A 16,037-nucleotide genomic window follows, 5' to 3' on the forward strand; every position below is an offset into this window, starting at 1 on the left:
TATCTATGCATTAATAAAAAGGCCAGGCTTCGTCAGTAATGTCGAAGTTTCAATCCTTGACAAGCATGTTAAAGCTACTAATTCTGGGAATAATCTTGCTTCATCAACAATCTTTCTTCCTTGTACAATCGTTTAATTTCTCTTTCCAGTCGTTTAATCCTGGAATCTGTGACGACAGTGAGAGCAGATTAATCTGCTTGGGATCAGTAACTGCAACAAATGGGACATTGAACCTCACCCCAGATGAGTCACAGCAGAATCAGCAACAGAAGAACCAGATTGCACGAGTCCTGTTTAGATATCCTGTAACTGCATGGCCGGCCTCATTTTCCACCACCTTCGTTTTAAGAATACTCACAAATTTAACCATTTCTGGTGATGGGATTGCATTTGTTATCGCACAGGATGATAAGCCTTCACCGCCTGAGAGCTTTGGTTCGTATATTGGAATTCTAGATCCTTCCACTGAAGGTAAACTCATGAATATCACTCATCCGTGCTCCAAACTGTTTTTTTTTTTCTGGGGATTGTACAAAGTACATCGCCGGTTTTGTTCTGTAGGTATTCATTGTTTTGTCTATATTTCTATGTTCTGGATATAAACCTCCAGCAGCCATGTTACTTTTCACATGAGTTTCCTGGCAAATATTGATGCATGATATGTCTCTCGTGTCTGTTTTTATCGAATATTTACTTGTCCAACCGTTCGCAAACAATGATAAAATTCAATTGTACCAATAGAAAATAGTATTACCTGTATAAAGAGAGAGATATATAGATTTACTTCTTCTCTTAAAATTAATGATTGAGTTTGTCCAAAATGTACTTATTTAGCACTTTTTCTTGAAGAAAAAATGAATTTTGGGATGCTGAAGTAATGTTTTTTTTTAGTTTTCTTGCCGGTTTTTACTTCAAAATTTTTTATTATCTTTGTTTCCATGGGAGTGAATAAAGATTGAAGTAGTTTCTGATCGATATAGATTGTTTTAAGTTTGATGACAGATGGAGTATTCCACACATGCATGCCTAGGTTTTTCTCCGTGGTTTAAGATCATTGTTACTCGGTGCATTCCAGAAGTCATATCCTAGACAAAATTAATCACCTAATGAATGATGATTTCTTGATTACCAAATATACAGGTGGAATTCTTCGTCAACTGGCGGTCGAGCTATACAAGAACGAACACGAACCCGACAATAACCATGTTGCAATTGTGACAACCAGCGTTCAATATCCTATAGCCAGTAAAAGTTTAAACAGTACTGGTGTTTATCTAAGGAGTGGAAAAGATATTACAGTGGAAATCGATTATGATGGATGGGAAAATGATCTCCAAGTTTCTGTTGCATATTCGGGCAATCCTTTAATAAATGTTCTGAGCCAAAATATAGTACTGGAAGACACAGTTCCACAATCAACTTATGTTGGCTTTACAGCTTCAACGGCTTATTTCTTCGAAACTCATCAGATTTTGAGTTGGAACTTCACGTATTATAACTTGTCAAGGAAATCGTTGAAGCATGGTGTTAAAAGAAACAAACCTAAGATAGCATTGTCGATTGTTGTTCCGACTTTGGTAGTCTCTAGTTGGTTTTCTTGTATATAGCTCGTAAGAGGAGAAACGAGAGGCATCAGAGCAAGAAAAGTGACATGGAAATGCTGGCAAGAAATGCAGCCAATGCTCCGAGATTGTTTACCTACAAGCAGCTCTCTAAGGCTACTCGTCATTTCAACAAAGAGAATTTGCTCGGTGCTGGTGGCTTTGGATGTGTTTACAAAGGGGTTTTATTATCAGATCCTCCTGCAGTCATTGCTGTCAAGAAAATTAATGCAACATCAGGACAAGGTTCTTTTGTTTACTTCTCTTGCATTTTTGAAGAACTTGATTTTTTTTTATTTTTTATTTTGTAGAGTATGTGAACGTTAGAGAAAGGAATTATGGAAAGGATAGTCGTCCCCAAGATTCAAACATTCAAAATTTTATCTGTGAAGTCAATTCTTTTGTTGCTTTTTTTTTTTGGGTTAAAAACAAGTCCCTTTTCAAACACATGATTGATTTTCCAACGTTCTCAAAACATCTCCATTGGAGAATTTCATAATTTAGTATAAAATCTTTACACTTGCATGCCAAGATAGAACTTCAAATACAAGAAGAATTTCAATTTTCACTTTTTCTATTGAAAATAAAAAAAAAGTCCCTTTTGAAAGTAAATCTTGTTTCTGTAATGTTTTCAGAAAATTTTACATTGATGCATACAAGTCACTACAAACCCTGCCCATGAAACTGATTAATTACAAGTCCTGCATAGTTTCTGCCTGTGCTTGCTTGGATATAGTATATAGTACCCCAAATTTGTATGCATGATAGATAAGTTCATGTGCAGCGAAACTAGCTAGAACTGAAATTATTTGGATGAATAGACACACTTGTTCATTCTAAAGCAAACTGTTGATCAGCTTCAGATGGATTGAACAAGTCTTTTCATTTATTTGTTTCAGGTGAAAGGGAATACTTGGCAGAGATGTACAATTGGCCGCCTAAGGCACAAAAATCTAGTCCAACTCCAAGGTTGGTGTCATGACAAAGACCAGCTCTTCCTAGTCCACGAATACATGCCCAATGTTAGCCTCGACCGCTACATTGGAAAGGTCTCTCTTGACTGGAAAAATAGGTACAGAATCCTATCAGGATTGGCATCTGCATTGCTTTATCTCCACGAAGAATGTGGCAATCCTGTTGTTCATCGCGATGTGAAGCCTAACAATGTGATGCTGGATTCAGAATTCAACGCTCATCTAGGCGATTTTGGCTTCGCAAGACTACTTCAAAATGATAATTTCGTGAACACAATGGTTGCAGGAACTCCAGGATACTTGGCTCCAGAAGTCAGCTACACTGGAAGAGCTACTGTTGGGATATGCAACTTTTTCTACATATTTTGCTAGATTATGTTTGATATCAAAATAATTTAGTTATTAGAAAATAAGGATATTTGTTAACCAAATATCATGTTGGTTTGTTAACAAATATTTTAGATAAGATTTGCTAGTAGTAGAAGATTATATTTTGTTGAGATTTTTAGGATAGTTGTTAGTTGGATATTTTGTTAGTTTGTTTCATGTAATCACTATAAATAGTGAGTTGATGAATGTAGAACAGAAGCTCATTTTTCACCTTCAATACAAATCTCTTATAAGCTTTTTTTGCAACACTAAGATGTTGTTTTTTAGTTTATGCCCCAAAAAATCAACAAAGTGGTATCAAGAGCCTATATATCTTAAGGGCCTGTTTTTTTTTAGAATGAGTGCATTGGTGAGGATCCTTTATAAGTTCAAAGCCATGACAGGAAAGAACTTTTTGTCAAATATTTCAACTTTTAATGGTGAAACTTACCAAATTTGGGCCATAAAATTTTGGACTTATTTGGTAGTCAATGATCTACGGGATATGGTGGAGACGAATTTTGTTTCATCGGCATTTGAAGAGCTGATAGATACACACATTAGAGACCACAAAGTTGCAGTTAGACAGAGATCCAAGGCTAGCATTCACATATCAGTTTTTGATTTGGTCAGATTTTGACAATTCTAAAGTGGAACACGATGATGAAATCAAGAATTCAGATCCTGAAAAAATTCAGGAGGAGATCATTGATAAGTCAGGAGATATCAAATTGATTCCTGATATTTATCAAGATTATAACATTTCTGTTTTTGGGTCTACAGATTTTGATGGTGATGACAAAATGAAGAACCATGCAGAATTTCATATTTTCTGTATAGGTTCAAATATCGTCAAAAGATGTTCCATTTTAAACCTATGAGAAGGTTATTTGGAAACATTAAAAAAAAATCATCTTTTATGTGGAGTTTGGCATGAGAAGACAGAAGAAGTGGTTTGTTGCAAGACTAATATTTAGCTTGCATAAAAATCCAAAGGAAGAAGTTCATTGCAAGGCTAATCATCAATTGCAGAATTTCTTACAAAAGTCTCTCCAAAACAAGATTCAAAGATTTGAGAAGACAATTCAAAATCTGCAGCAAAAGTGGCAAGGAGGAGTGTTGGGATATGCAACTTTTTCTACATATTTTGCTAGATTATGTTTGATATCAAAATAATTTAGTTATTAGAAAATAAGGATATTTGTTAACCAAAGATCATGTTGGTTTGTTAACAAATATTTTAGATAAGATTTGCTAGTAGTAGAAGATTATATTTTGTTGAGATTTTTAGGATAATTGTTAGTTGGATATTTTGTTAGTTTGTTTCATGTAATCACTATAAATAGTGAGTTGATGAATGTAGAACAGAAGCTCATTTTTCACCTTCAATACAAATCTCTTATAAGCTTTTTTTGCAACACTAAGGTGTTGTTTTTTAGTTTATGCCCCAAAAAATCAACAGCTACACTAGAGTTTGATGTCTACAGCTTTGGCATGGTGGTTCTTGAAGTTGTTTGTGGACGACGATCAAGAGGTATGATGGAAGAAAACAGTCTTGTGGATCACGTCTGGACTACACACGAAAAGAACGAATTATTTACATGTGTGGATCCAACTCTTGAAGGCAAATTCGACGAAGAAGAAGTAAGGAGGAGTATACTAGTTGGACTGGCATGTATGCATCCAGACAGAAGGCATAGGCCTAGAATGAGGAAAGTGGTTCAAATCTTCATGAACCCTGATGAGCCATTGATTAAAATTGCAGTTTCTAGGCCAACTGCTGTAAGTTTGCCATTGCATTCTTCTCGTTCGGATTCAATTGCAAGTGAATTTAGCTCTAACAAAGCCCCTGCTGAAGGAAAAGGTTCCATGGACTCCTTTCCGGATGAGATGACAGTCGTATTTGATGATCGATGATAAATCTGTGGCGGAGCCAGAAAAAATTTTTAGTGGGGGCAAAAACAACTCTAAAATTTTTTACCTACTCTTTTTCTAATTTTTTAAGAAAAAAGATATTTACCAACAAGTACAAATGATGCATATATTCCATAAAAAACATAAAAAGACAAACTCAAAATTATTAATAAAATAATAATTTTATTTCAAAAAGCAAACTAAACCATTTACAATTGCTCATGACGAGTTTTCATATTTTGATAACGGTTTACAATCTTTTCATTTTGAACTTCACGAAATATATTTTTCTCAATATAAGTAACTAAACAATCATTTATCCAAGTGTCTTCCATTCTATTTCTTAACCGATTCTTCACTATATTCATAATTGAAAAAACCCTTACTACGGTAGCTGTAACAACAGGTAAAACCAAAGGCAACTTTAAGAGCATATAAACCAATAGATATATAAAACTCCAGGGGCACACTTGAAGTTATATCAAATTTTTATAGGTATTATAAAAATTTAAGGGGCCTCCACTGCCCCCAGTGTAAATCCGCCCCTGGATGATATGGTGTGTCGTGTGTGCGTTTATAAGGAGAATCAAATGCAAGACTATTATTTCCATGTTTTGTTTTTGTCTATTTGTTTATTGTCATTGTTTTGTGAGGTCTTATTGTATATCTGATCAAGAGTTGCTCCTACTTCCCCAGTTGTCTGGACAGAAAATCAAGAGTTCTTTTTCGTCTTTTTATAAACTCTTACACGTTCTTTTGAGTGATAATACATCTATCGAAGAAATCAATTGACTATAAAATCAACACTTAATAAATTGACCCCTATCAGGATTTATTTCTCACAAAAGTCAAAATGCAGAATTAGAACAGAAAATTCTTGGTTACTTTTGAGCAAGAGAACCGCAAAAAGTAGCCAAAACTAGAAGCCTATACAACGAAACAATGCTTTCAAGAGTATGAAGGTAAATGTTGCATATATTGATGTTGACATAATTGAATCAGGATCATCTCCATTAAGGTAAAAAGGAGATTTTCATTAATCTTCTAACAATATGACTTTTAAATCCTTAAATAACATGGCTCATAATGCATTTAGTGTTCAATGTTAGTAATGTAGAAACGGATTAAGATACACCAACAAAATTTGCATCTGATGAGAGTTTTCTTGTACATACTATACTTGTGGTATCTAGAAGGCTTTTGTACCTAGCCAAAGAATATTTTTTGTTTGATGCACATGCTCTGAATAGGAAAGATAGAGTCATATACCAAGACTTAAAGAAATTATCCCACAAGTGTTGGCAAAATAAATAACACTAATCACTTCAGACTATAACATTCATATTTTGTCCTTGGTCACTACCCGTCATTAACACTCCTCATATTCCTCATGGATTTATCATCCATAGTACCCCTCATACTCCTCCCGTCATTAGCACCCCTCATAGTTCTGCCTGTGCTTGCTTGAGGTACTATAACATTCATGTTAACAAGTTAAAATATGAGGGGTGCTCATGAAAGGAGGAATAAAATACTGCTATTAATTGGCAGTATTAATTTTTGTTCATAAAACAAGCAAAGAGAAAGGGGAAAGATTGTGAGGGCAACCCAAGCACGCACACGTCACTACAGTATTGGTTGGTCAACATATGCATAAAGTACCTCAAGCCCCATGCAGTGTTTTTAATCTCGGACCGACAAATGAACCAACCAAACTATCGGTTCCTCATTTTTTCGGTTCAACCAGTTCAATCGGCCGGTTCACCGGTTCTTTATTTTTTTAATTATTTTAAAATTAAAAAATTTAATAATATGAAATTGTATATTACAATATCAAAACATCCTGAGAAAGTACCCACCATAAACATAAAAAGTAAATAAATAAACAAGAAATAAAGAAATAAAACAAAACAAAAAGTGAAACATTGCAAATAATACACGGATGATAAATCTGATGTATCATGCTCATGTAATGTATCTAGATCCAACCTTCACCATGGTTACAATTAATGAGCTGCAGTTCCAATCAAAAGAGAGAGAGAGAGAGAGAGAGAGAGAGAGAGAGAGAGGACTTCCATGCTACATTGTACCTAAGAATATATTAGGAACTGGACACATGCTTGGAATTCCACTCCTTTGTTCTTGGCCACTAATCTTTTTAACATCTTCTTCAATCTCTTGAGCCATGGAGTTAATTCTAAAGCCAAACAAGAAGAACAACATTTGCCCTCAAGCCAAATTGGACCCTTTGATGTTATTGTTACATGATAAATGACACAACTAATATGCCAAACCAAATCTGCAGTTGAATCCCAAATCACCCAATTAGTCACGAAAGCCAGAAAACTAGAAAAGGAGTTTGAATGACTGTACATATTAGATGGTGAAATTAGTAGATGCAAACAACAAGAACAACATTTGGTTTGTATAGATCCATGGAGATTGCAAACAAGATGAAAGAGATTGAGAAAATATGTTCCTATAAAGGTATAGAGTTTGCAAATTTTAAAAGTAGAAAAAGATATTAGCAGTGAGAAAGAAAGAAGAAAAAGTTCGTATGAGAATTAGAGAAGGGGTAGAAGGAAAGAGTGAAAAGTGTTTGATGGCTATAGCAAAGTGAAATTAGGGTTATGACTTTATCATCTTTTTTTGTTTACTTTACTTGTTATTAGCCTTATAAAATTTGTATGTTTCCTAACAACAAGAAGACTTGTTGGTGTAGCAGTCACAACTCTTGGCCCTTACACATAAGGTCCCAACATTAAACCTCATTATCAACATCTAAGAAGTTTCATTTTTTCACAAGGCTAAACAACCGCTGGGTTACGGTTTGAACGATTTGTACGGTTCAAGTGGTTTTACTGGTTCATAGCGGTTTTCCATTACCTTTCGGCTTTTGTACAAAATCGAACCAGTGACATGGCGGTTCGCGTTCAACCGGTCGAACTGGCCGGTCCGGTTCGATTCTGAAAACATTGGCCCCATATGAGGTGCCACGTTCCCGTTGTGGTCTTTTTCTGCATCTCATTCTTTCTCGTCCACATACACACATACATACTAAATGGACAAAAGTACAAAACTCCTCAGAATATCCGAATCTGAGGCCAGACTTGAAATTGTATTTTACTAATCATGAACATTACTCTTATATACACACTTTAGTAATTATTACTAGAGCAAAATACTAATTTAATACCTAGTCTATTTTGTGAAAGCCAAAATAGTCTATAAACTTCAAAATAGTCTATAAACTTTCTTATGAGTTGGTTTAGTCCCTCAATTGTTTTTACAAAGTTGAAATGGTTCAACTTTATTATGAGTCACTTTAGTCTCTCAACTATTTTACTTAAATCAAAATAGTCCCTTAACTATATTTATGTGGCTGGTGAGATCCTTATTTGGCTGATCTACCCAGTTTATCAAATTTCACACCGATGATTGAGGGTAAAATAGGAAATCCAATCATTCCCTTGTTAAACACAATAGGGAAACAAGTATTTGTAGAGAAATCAAAAATGAAATTTAGAAATATAAAAAAAAAACAAAAACATCTTTTTATGAATACAAAAAAAGAATGTCATGCCCTAAAAATAAAATTTCAAATGGACCCAACTCAATCTCTTAAACTGAGGAAGGGAAAATAATACAACACAAGTATGCAAAAAGTTATAAAAAAAATATGCTAACATTATGATTATTTTTTTTTAAGAATTGAAGCTGAAAGAAGCTCAAATTTTTTTTATTTCCATATGATTTAATTTCATTGCTAATTGCTTGACAAATATCTATTTTTTATGTTTTAATAAGGATTATGGTTGAATCCCTATTTTACCCTTAACTGTTAATGTAGAAAATTAACAAATTGAGTGGATGAACGAAATAAGGACCAAACAAGTAAACCCCACCTTTGGATCAGTAACCATCATTCTTAGGGCCCCTGATTATGTTTTCCCTAGTGAAGGCATATGGGGCTGGGGCTTGGACATCGAGGCACCAGAAGATGATAGGACCATTTTCTTAACATTTTCGCAAGGTTATCCTATCACAGAAGCTAAAGTTGGAGAACTCTTTGCTTCTTAATATGGAGATAACTATGTGGAAAGCGTTAGCATGGAGCCATCACTTGATTCACCTAATCGGTTCTTGTATGCTCGCCTAGTGGTTCGTGACATTAAAACCATTGATCATCTTCTTGGTAAAGTACCAATTGCCAAGTTCAAAATTAATGGTGAACATGTTTGTGCATGAAAATTTGAACGCCATGATGTGCGCGGGGTATACATATAACATTTAATTCATTCACAATCAAGTTTTACATTTATAATTCCTAAATACCCTACACGCGATTTATCGCAAGTATACGAATCGTGAGCGAGTATAGGGTATTAAGGGTCGATCCCACAAGGAAGATTGCAATTACCGGTGTTTTTCGAACTCCTTTATTATCTAGACTACCATAAACATATAAAAGTAATGAAAATAACACTAGAAAACTCCTAGAGATATTGAATTCCTTACTACTCTTGCAAATGAGATTACGGTTAAGTGAATGCTATTATTTTGGCTAGTTATGGCGTAATTTCTTAATGTATGTGAAACCTACTCTCGTAATGAATCAACTATACTTGTAGTTAAACCATACCTACTCTCGTGGTTATGATATTAATTACAACCTCATTTCTTCTATGAAATTACATGAAACAAGTCACTAAAGCCACATAGGTGCATCTCTACTCTCGTAAGTGTACTCTCTAGGCTTATCACTTCTTTGAACTAGTATTAAATTCCAATTTTCATTACAAACTTAACACCTTAAGATTATCATAATTAATGGCCAGTTAATCATGATTAGATAACCAAAAGTGATAAATAACTTGCTCAAAATAATATCACCAAGTAACCAAGTAAACATCACAAACAAAATATAGTAAGTTCAACCATAACTCTAGGCATAAACTTTAACTAAACATAATAAAAACACAAAGCCAACTTGTATTATAATTAAACATGAAATCCAATACAAGAGAGAAAGTAGTAGAAGAGATATCACCCTTGTCACATGAGATCAACCTCTTCATCTTTGCTCCTCAATTTTCATCCAAATATAACTACAAATACAAGATGAATAAACTACACTAACTGCTCTATGCTAATGAACTAAGAAAAACTAGTGAAGACTACATTTTTGTAGAGTTTTTCTGGCCTTCCAAAGTTTTTTAAAATGGTTCTCCAAGGCAGATATTTATAGAGAAATTTCTTACAAAAAACAAGGTGTTAAATCATGTCTTGAGCCCATAAACACGCTAGAATGAGTTGTAAAGCTTCTTTTGCAGTTGTCTTGGACTGTTTCCATCGATATTCTTGCGGGAAAAATGGACCAAAAAGCTTGTGTGAATAAAACACAATTTTCTGAGTAAGTTGCAGCCACAATTGAGGAATACGCGACTTGAGAAAACGCGGCTTCATGCCACGTTTTCACTGAGCCACGTTTTCACTCCTGTGCATTTGACATTACTTCAACTGCTATTTGCTCGACGATGGAGGCCGAATTAACTCTTGTGTAAAACATAGAAGTTGTAGCCCTTTGAGTTAACTTTTCAATGCCTTGAGAATCATCCCATTTGGAGCTCTCTAGACCGAGATATGACCAAAATACTAAAGACTGGTCAGAGTTCTGTTTTCAACTTTGGACAGCTGAGTTGAATTTCGGTATTTTAACTTTTGGACTATGAAAACGGCTGAATTGGACTTTGATGTCTTCATACCAAATGTAGATACGTCTCTTAGCTTCAAAATGGTATAAAGATCATCTCAATCCAATGTATGTAACCCAAGATATAGTTAAAATACCAACAGATGCCAAAGCTGACTTTTGTTTGATTCTTTTGTTCTTAAATTGCATTTCTCCTTTTACACTTCATATTTTATTTTCATCACTCTAAATCATCATCAATCATCCAAATATCTTCTCAATGGTCTCCATTTGATGATTGAATCATTAAACCTGTAAAATATGAAATTTTTACCATAAAAATCCATAGAAATGCAATTTTCTCACTTTAACCACAAAATGCATATTTTCACTAGAATCTTATTTAATTATTTATAAAACTAAATAAAACACACCAAAACTAACCAATAAAGCACACTAAAAATACGTAAAATATACTCTTATCACGCCGCGATAAGAAATGATGCTTGATTAATGCCATAATGCTTAATCCTATTGTACTATTATACCCTGCACGAAATTATCATAATAAAACACAATAGGGAGATGAATTATTATATATAATTGCCCTTAGCAGTATCTCATCTAGTACTTCATTAATCATTCATGACTTTTGCATGTTTATTAATCTTTTATGAATCAAATTGACTTCTAACGAAAGGGGTTTTTCTTTTACGAGTGACATCAATAAAAAATAGGATACATAAGGTGAAAAAATATGGTCTATTTTTTTTGTATAGATTTTTTATGTGCTACTCGGAGTGTAATTGTCTTCCTTACTTTTCTTTTAGTTAGGCCATTATCAATCGTGCGTAACCCCCAATTCAGCCACAATAAGAAAAAGTTTAATGAGGTGCGTGCTTAAATGGCTCTATCTTCTTCTTCCTCCCCAGTTGTCTGGACAGAAAATCAAGAGTTCCTTAGTCTTTCTGTAAACTCTTACGCATTCTTTTGAGTGATAATACATCTATTGAAGAAATCAATTGACTAGAAAACCAACACTTATTAAATTGACCTCTATCAGGATTTATTCTCACAAAAGTCAAATTGTAGAATCAGAGCAAAAAATTCCTGGTTACGTTTGAACAAGAGAATAGTAAAAACTAGACAGAACTAAAAGCCTATACAACAAAACAATGCTTTCAAGAGTATCAAGATAAACGTTGCATATATTGAAGTCAACATAATTGAATCATAATCATCTCTATTAAGGTAAAAAGGAGATTAACCTTGATTCCAAACTAAATTGAAAGAAAAACTATAACATCTTCAAATTCAACATAGGCTAGCTGTGCAATCTCCATCATTTGTCTTTAGACAACTTATTTGTTTCCAGAGAATTCCCCATAGGGCTCAAACTTGATTTTGGTCTCTATTGCAAAATCCTTCAATTTCTGAATATTCCCATCAGAGGGCTTCAAAATTATCTTCACTTTCCACTTCAAAGAATCTCTTAGATTCATCACAGCTACAATATCTTCAGTACTGGAAACAACCACTTTTTTGATTTTTAATCAAAATATCCCTAGACTTCTCAACCCTCTTTTGCAAGGCTTCAATCTCCTTTTGACATTGCCTAATCTTTTTTTCAGCAGTTTCCAATTGTTGATCAGCGAAAGCAAGAACATGAGCTGCGGTTCAATAATCTCTCAACTGCTTCAGTGAGGTTGGAGTCTGGTTTTGAGGAGAAACCGTGCTATCACTGAAGACGATAACAGGAAAAACTTAAGCAATAGAAAGGAGAGAATATATTAGGATATCGATAGACCACAATTTAATATGCTGGTGGGCCTATTTATTGTGACGTCTGGGTATCTTCGTCCAATTAAGGGGAAGGAGTAGGATCGCTGACATGTGTGATCTTGACCATTTGTTTTGTACAATTGAACGATCAATTTGATTGGACTCAAACATCATCCTCAAATCGTTTTTATGTTCAGTAATGACTGGATATGCCTTTGGCTACTATCCTATAATCTTGAGTTTTCTTGTGGGCTTCTCAACTATATCCTTTTCAATGCAACTATTTGGTTAAAGAGATTAAAATTAGATTGACAGGAGCAATAGATTCAGAAATTAGCACTTATAATATAAGGCATGATATGATTCTTAGTGCTTGCTTAAGGACTTCTTGGTTGCACTTATGTGTTTTTTTAACTACTATATAACCCTTTGACAATCATCAGGAGCACACTTGATTTGCTATCCAGGGGCAGTCAACACGATTACTGAGCCATTACACTGGGAGTTACTCCAAAGAGCAAGGTGACTATACATTTTGATAGTTGGCTATATATTCCTATTTGGTAATAGTTTTGTTTTTGACCATTGAATTCCATTATCCTTAATTGTAAGTCCAATTGGACAACAATACGTTAGGCTCACTTGGATTATTTTGTTCTTTTTCTTGGCATCTTTACGGCTGTCACGGGCTGCTTAAATTCCTATAAGCCAACACGCTGTGCGGCACTAATGATCATTCAAGACTTGAATTATGAACGGTTTGCTAGTTCAACCTTACGTCTAAGTGCGCGAAAATGTACAGAAGTTAAAGCAGTGAACAAAAAAAAAAACGTTAGAACCTAAAAAAAACTTGTATTGTACTTATGAACACTTGTACAAGATGGTTACAAAAGAGAGGAGTTTTGTCCTATTTATAAGTAAGTCAAGGAAATAATACAAGTTTTTAGAGAATTTGACACAAAGTGTTCCTACATTTAGTTTCTAGATACATCAATACATGTTAACTCTTATGTACAAAACTTTAAACCATTCCACAAGACTCTTGAACAACTTAAAACATTCTGAAAGTTTCTAGGGTTTGTTATATAATTTTAGCAATGTTTGATGTAGCCTTCATTCTTTAGGCAAGCCTCTATGACTTGTGACTTGTTGGGGGATTTGAAGTGTAGGTTTACTGACGGTCCTAATTTTTCTGTTGGGACACTATATATATATAGTACATGATTGATCGGTCAGGGACGAACGGGCATGGTTGCGCGCAGACAAAGTGCGGTCTGTGTTATCCTCCTCAACTTGAACGAGGTATCGCTCCGATACCTTAACTAGTTTCATACGCCCGTATGAGTTTCTTGAATTGTCATAACTTTTTGGCCGACCCCAAACTTATCTCTGATTTTGAAAACCCACGCTATCGCACCAAATACTCCTTTGATGGTGTTCAAGTTTTGTGTAGGACGATACGATCGATCATGATTTTCTTGGCAACCTTGCCGTACTCATAACTCATGCCCGTGGGTGCTGTCGTCGATACGTTTCTTGATGGATTGTGCCGTTCTTGATAGAATGCCTTGACTAAACTGACATGAAAGATCGGATAGAGTTTGAAAAGTGTTTTGAATAACTCCATCTTGTACGCTATGTTTTTCACCTTTTTGAGTATGGTGACTTGCCCTTCATATTGTGGTATTAGACTTTTATGTATACCATGGATACACCTATGTCGGTAAAATTCAACCAATATTTGGTCCCTCTCCTTGAACTCGCAAAACGTGTATTTGTGATCAGCCCATTTCTTCATCTGCTGCTGGATCTTTTTTAGGTACAATTTGACCGTTTTAGCCCATTTCTTATCAGTTTTTGGCAAATTGATGCGAGGAAAGAGTCACACCCTTATAATCACCAACAATGTCCTTCGAGGTCGTCAATTGAAACCCCAACATGATCTCAAACGGACTCTTACCGGTGCTTTCATTCTTTTGTAAATTGAAACAAAATTCTGCAACGTCAAATAATTTTGCTCAATCTTTTTGATTTACAGCCATATAGTATCGGAGATAGGTTTCGAGCACGTAGTTCATCTATTTCGTCTGTCCATCTATTTGCGAATGCATCATCGTTAATATATTGAATCCCGAACCAAGCAAACGAAATAGATCTGTCCAAAACCTGCTGGTGAATAGTGAGTCACGGTCACTCATAATCGTTGTTGACAAACTCTAATATTTGATGATATGGCTTATAAAGAGTTTAACCGTCACTTCTGTCATGCACTCCTTCGGGGTCAGAATGAACGTTGCATACTTGAACAGTCGGTCGACAACGATAAATACGCTCATGCATTTCTCTGATTTTGGTAACCTCACGATAAAATTCATAAAGACATTCTCCCAGACGTACGTCTCAAAATTTCTAACGGTTGCAAAAGTCCAGCAAGCGGTTCTTTCTATACCTTATCTTGTTGGCATATAAGACAAATTCGCATATACTCATCAATGCACATGCCTTAAATTCGACCAATAATACCGCTCACGCATGAGGATCAATATGCATTGTGTGTTGAAATGGCTAGCGTATCGACTATCATGACATTTCTTAAGAATGTTCCTCCTCAGATGTTCTCAATTGACACGTAGATATGTTGACCTTTGGCATAGAGAACCCCGTCCTCAATCAAAAATCGTTTCATTTTTTCTTCACTGGCTAGCTCCATAAGCACTTGAACTCATTCATCATGTTAGCACTTCTTTGATACGTTCCAGGAGCAGCCCCTCGCTCGTATAAATGGGTGCGATGATGTTGTAATAACCAATAGTGTCGGCCACGACGTTCATCTTGTCCGAACTATATTCGAGTTTATACTTGAATTCTGTCAAATAATTCAATTATCATGCCTGCTTAATTAAGAGTTTTTTTTGGGACTGATGGTAACTCACTATCCTATTATCCATTTTGATTTTAAATGGTGTGGCGATTTTAAGTAATGCTCCCAAACCCTTAACCAATACACGACCGTTAACATTTTTCTTTTCGTGGGTATGCTACCATTTTTCAATATCACTAAATTTATAACTCTCATAAGTAAAAAGATGTCATTTTGCATCAAGACACCTCCAACGGTTAGATCAGATGCGTCGGTGTATATTTTGAACAACTTGACGAAATTAGGCAGCACCAATACCGGCTCTTTTGTCACTGCATCCTTTAAGACCTCAAATGTTGCCTGACATTCTGACGTCCAACTGCACGTCTTACCTTTGCCCAGCAGATCGATTAATGGGGCAGCAATAGTCAAGTGCTCCGCAATGAATCGTCGATAGTAATTAACCAATCCAAGAAATGACCACAATTTCGTGGATGATACTGGTGTCTTTTACTCCACGATTACTTTAGTCTTCTGGAGGTCCATACTGATTCTTCCATCCCTTACAATATGGTCCAAGAAGAAGATTTCAAATAGATCAAATTCGAATTTCTCCTTCCTTACGTACAACCTGTTGACTCTCAAAACAGTAAACACTTGTTTCAAATGCTCAACATACTCCTCCATACTGTTGCTATAAATGATGATGTCATCACGATAAACCATGACGAATTTATCCAAGAATTGTTTCAACACTTCTTGCATAAGCGTGCAAAATGTGGTGGTGCGTTGGTTAAGCCGAACAGTATCACGTTGAATTCGTACGACCTATACCTCGTGGCGCT

General features: G+C 35.1%; 1 protein-coding gene and 1 pseudogene across 1 annotated transcript; both read left to right on the forward strand.

Moving 5' to 3' along the window:
- Positions 1 to 38: 38 nt before the first annotated feature.
- LOC113779374 lies at positions 39 to 2,947 on the forward strand (annotated as a pseudogene).
- Positions 2,948 to 3,449: 502 nt separating this feature from the next.
- LOC113779375 (L-type lectin-domain containing receptor kinase VIII.1-like) lies at positions 3,450 to 4,861 on the forward strand. Its single transcript, XM_027324942.1, has 3 exons — positions 3,450 to 3,572; positions 3,643 to 3,778; positions 4,407 to 4,861. The coding sequence occupies exons 1-3, from the start codon at positions 3,450 to 3,452 to the stop codon at positions 4,859 to 4,861; spliced, it is 714 nt and encodes a 237-aa protein (XP_027180743.1).
- The last annotated feature ends 11,176 nt before the right edge of the window (positions 4,862 to 16,037 follow it).

This window comes from Coffea eugenioides, chromosome 8 (genome assembly GCF_003713205.1).
Source record: "Coffea eugenioides isolate CCC68of chromosome 8, Ceug_1.0, whole genome shotgun sequence".
Taxonomy (NCBI): Eukaryota; Viridiplantae; Streptophyta; class Magnoliopsida; order Gentianales; family Rubiaceae; genus Coffea; species Coffea eugenioides.

Coding starts and splice junctions, on each gene's coding strand:
- LOC113779375 (XM_027324942.1), top strand. CDS start 3,450: ATGGTGGAGACGAATTTTGTTTCATCGGCATTTGAAGAGCTGATAGAT. Junction 3,573..3,642: donor ACATATCAGTTTTTGATTTG/GTCAGATTTTGA, acceptor GAAAAAATTCAG/GAGGAGATCATTGATAAGTC. Junction 3,779..4,406: donor TGCAGAATTTCATATTTTCT/GTATAGGTTCAA, acceptor AAAAATCAACAG/CTACACTAGAGTTTGATGTC.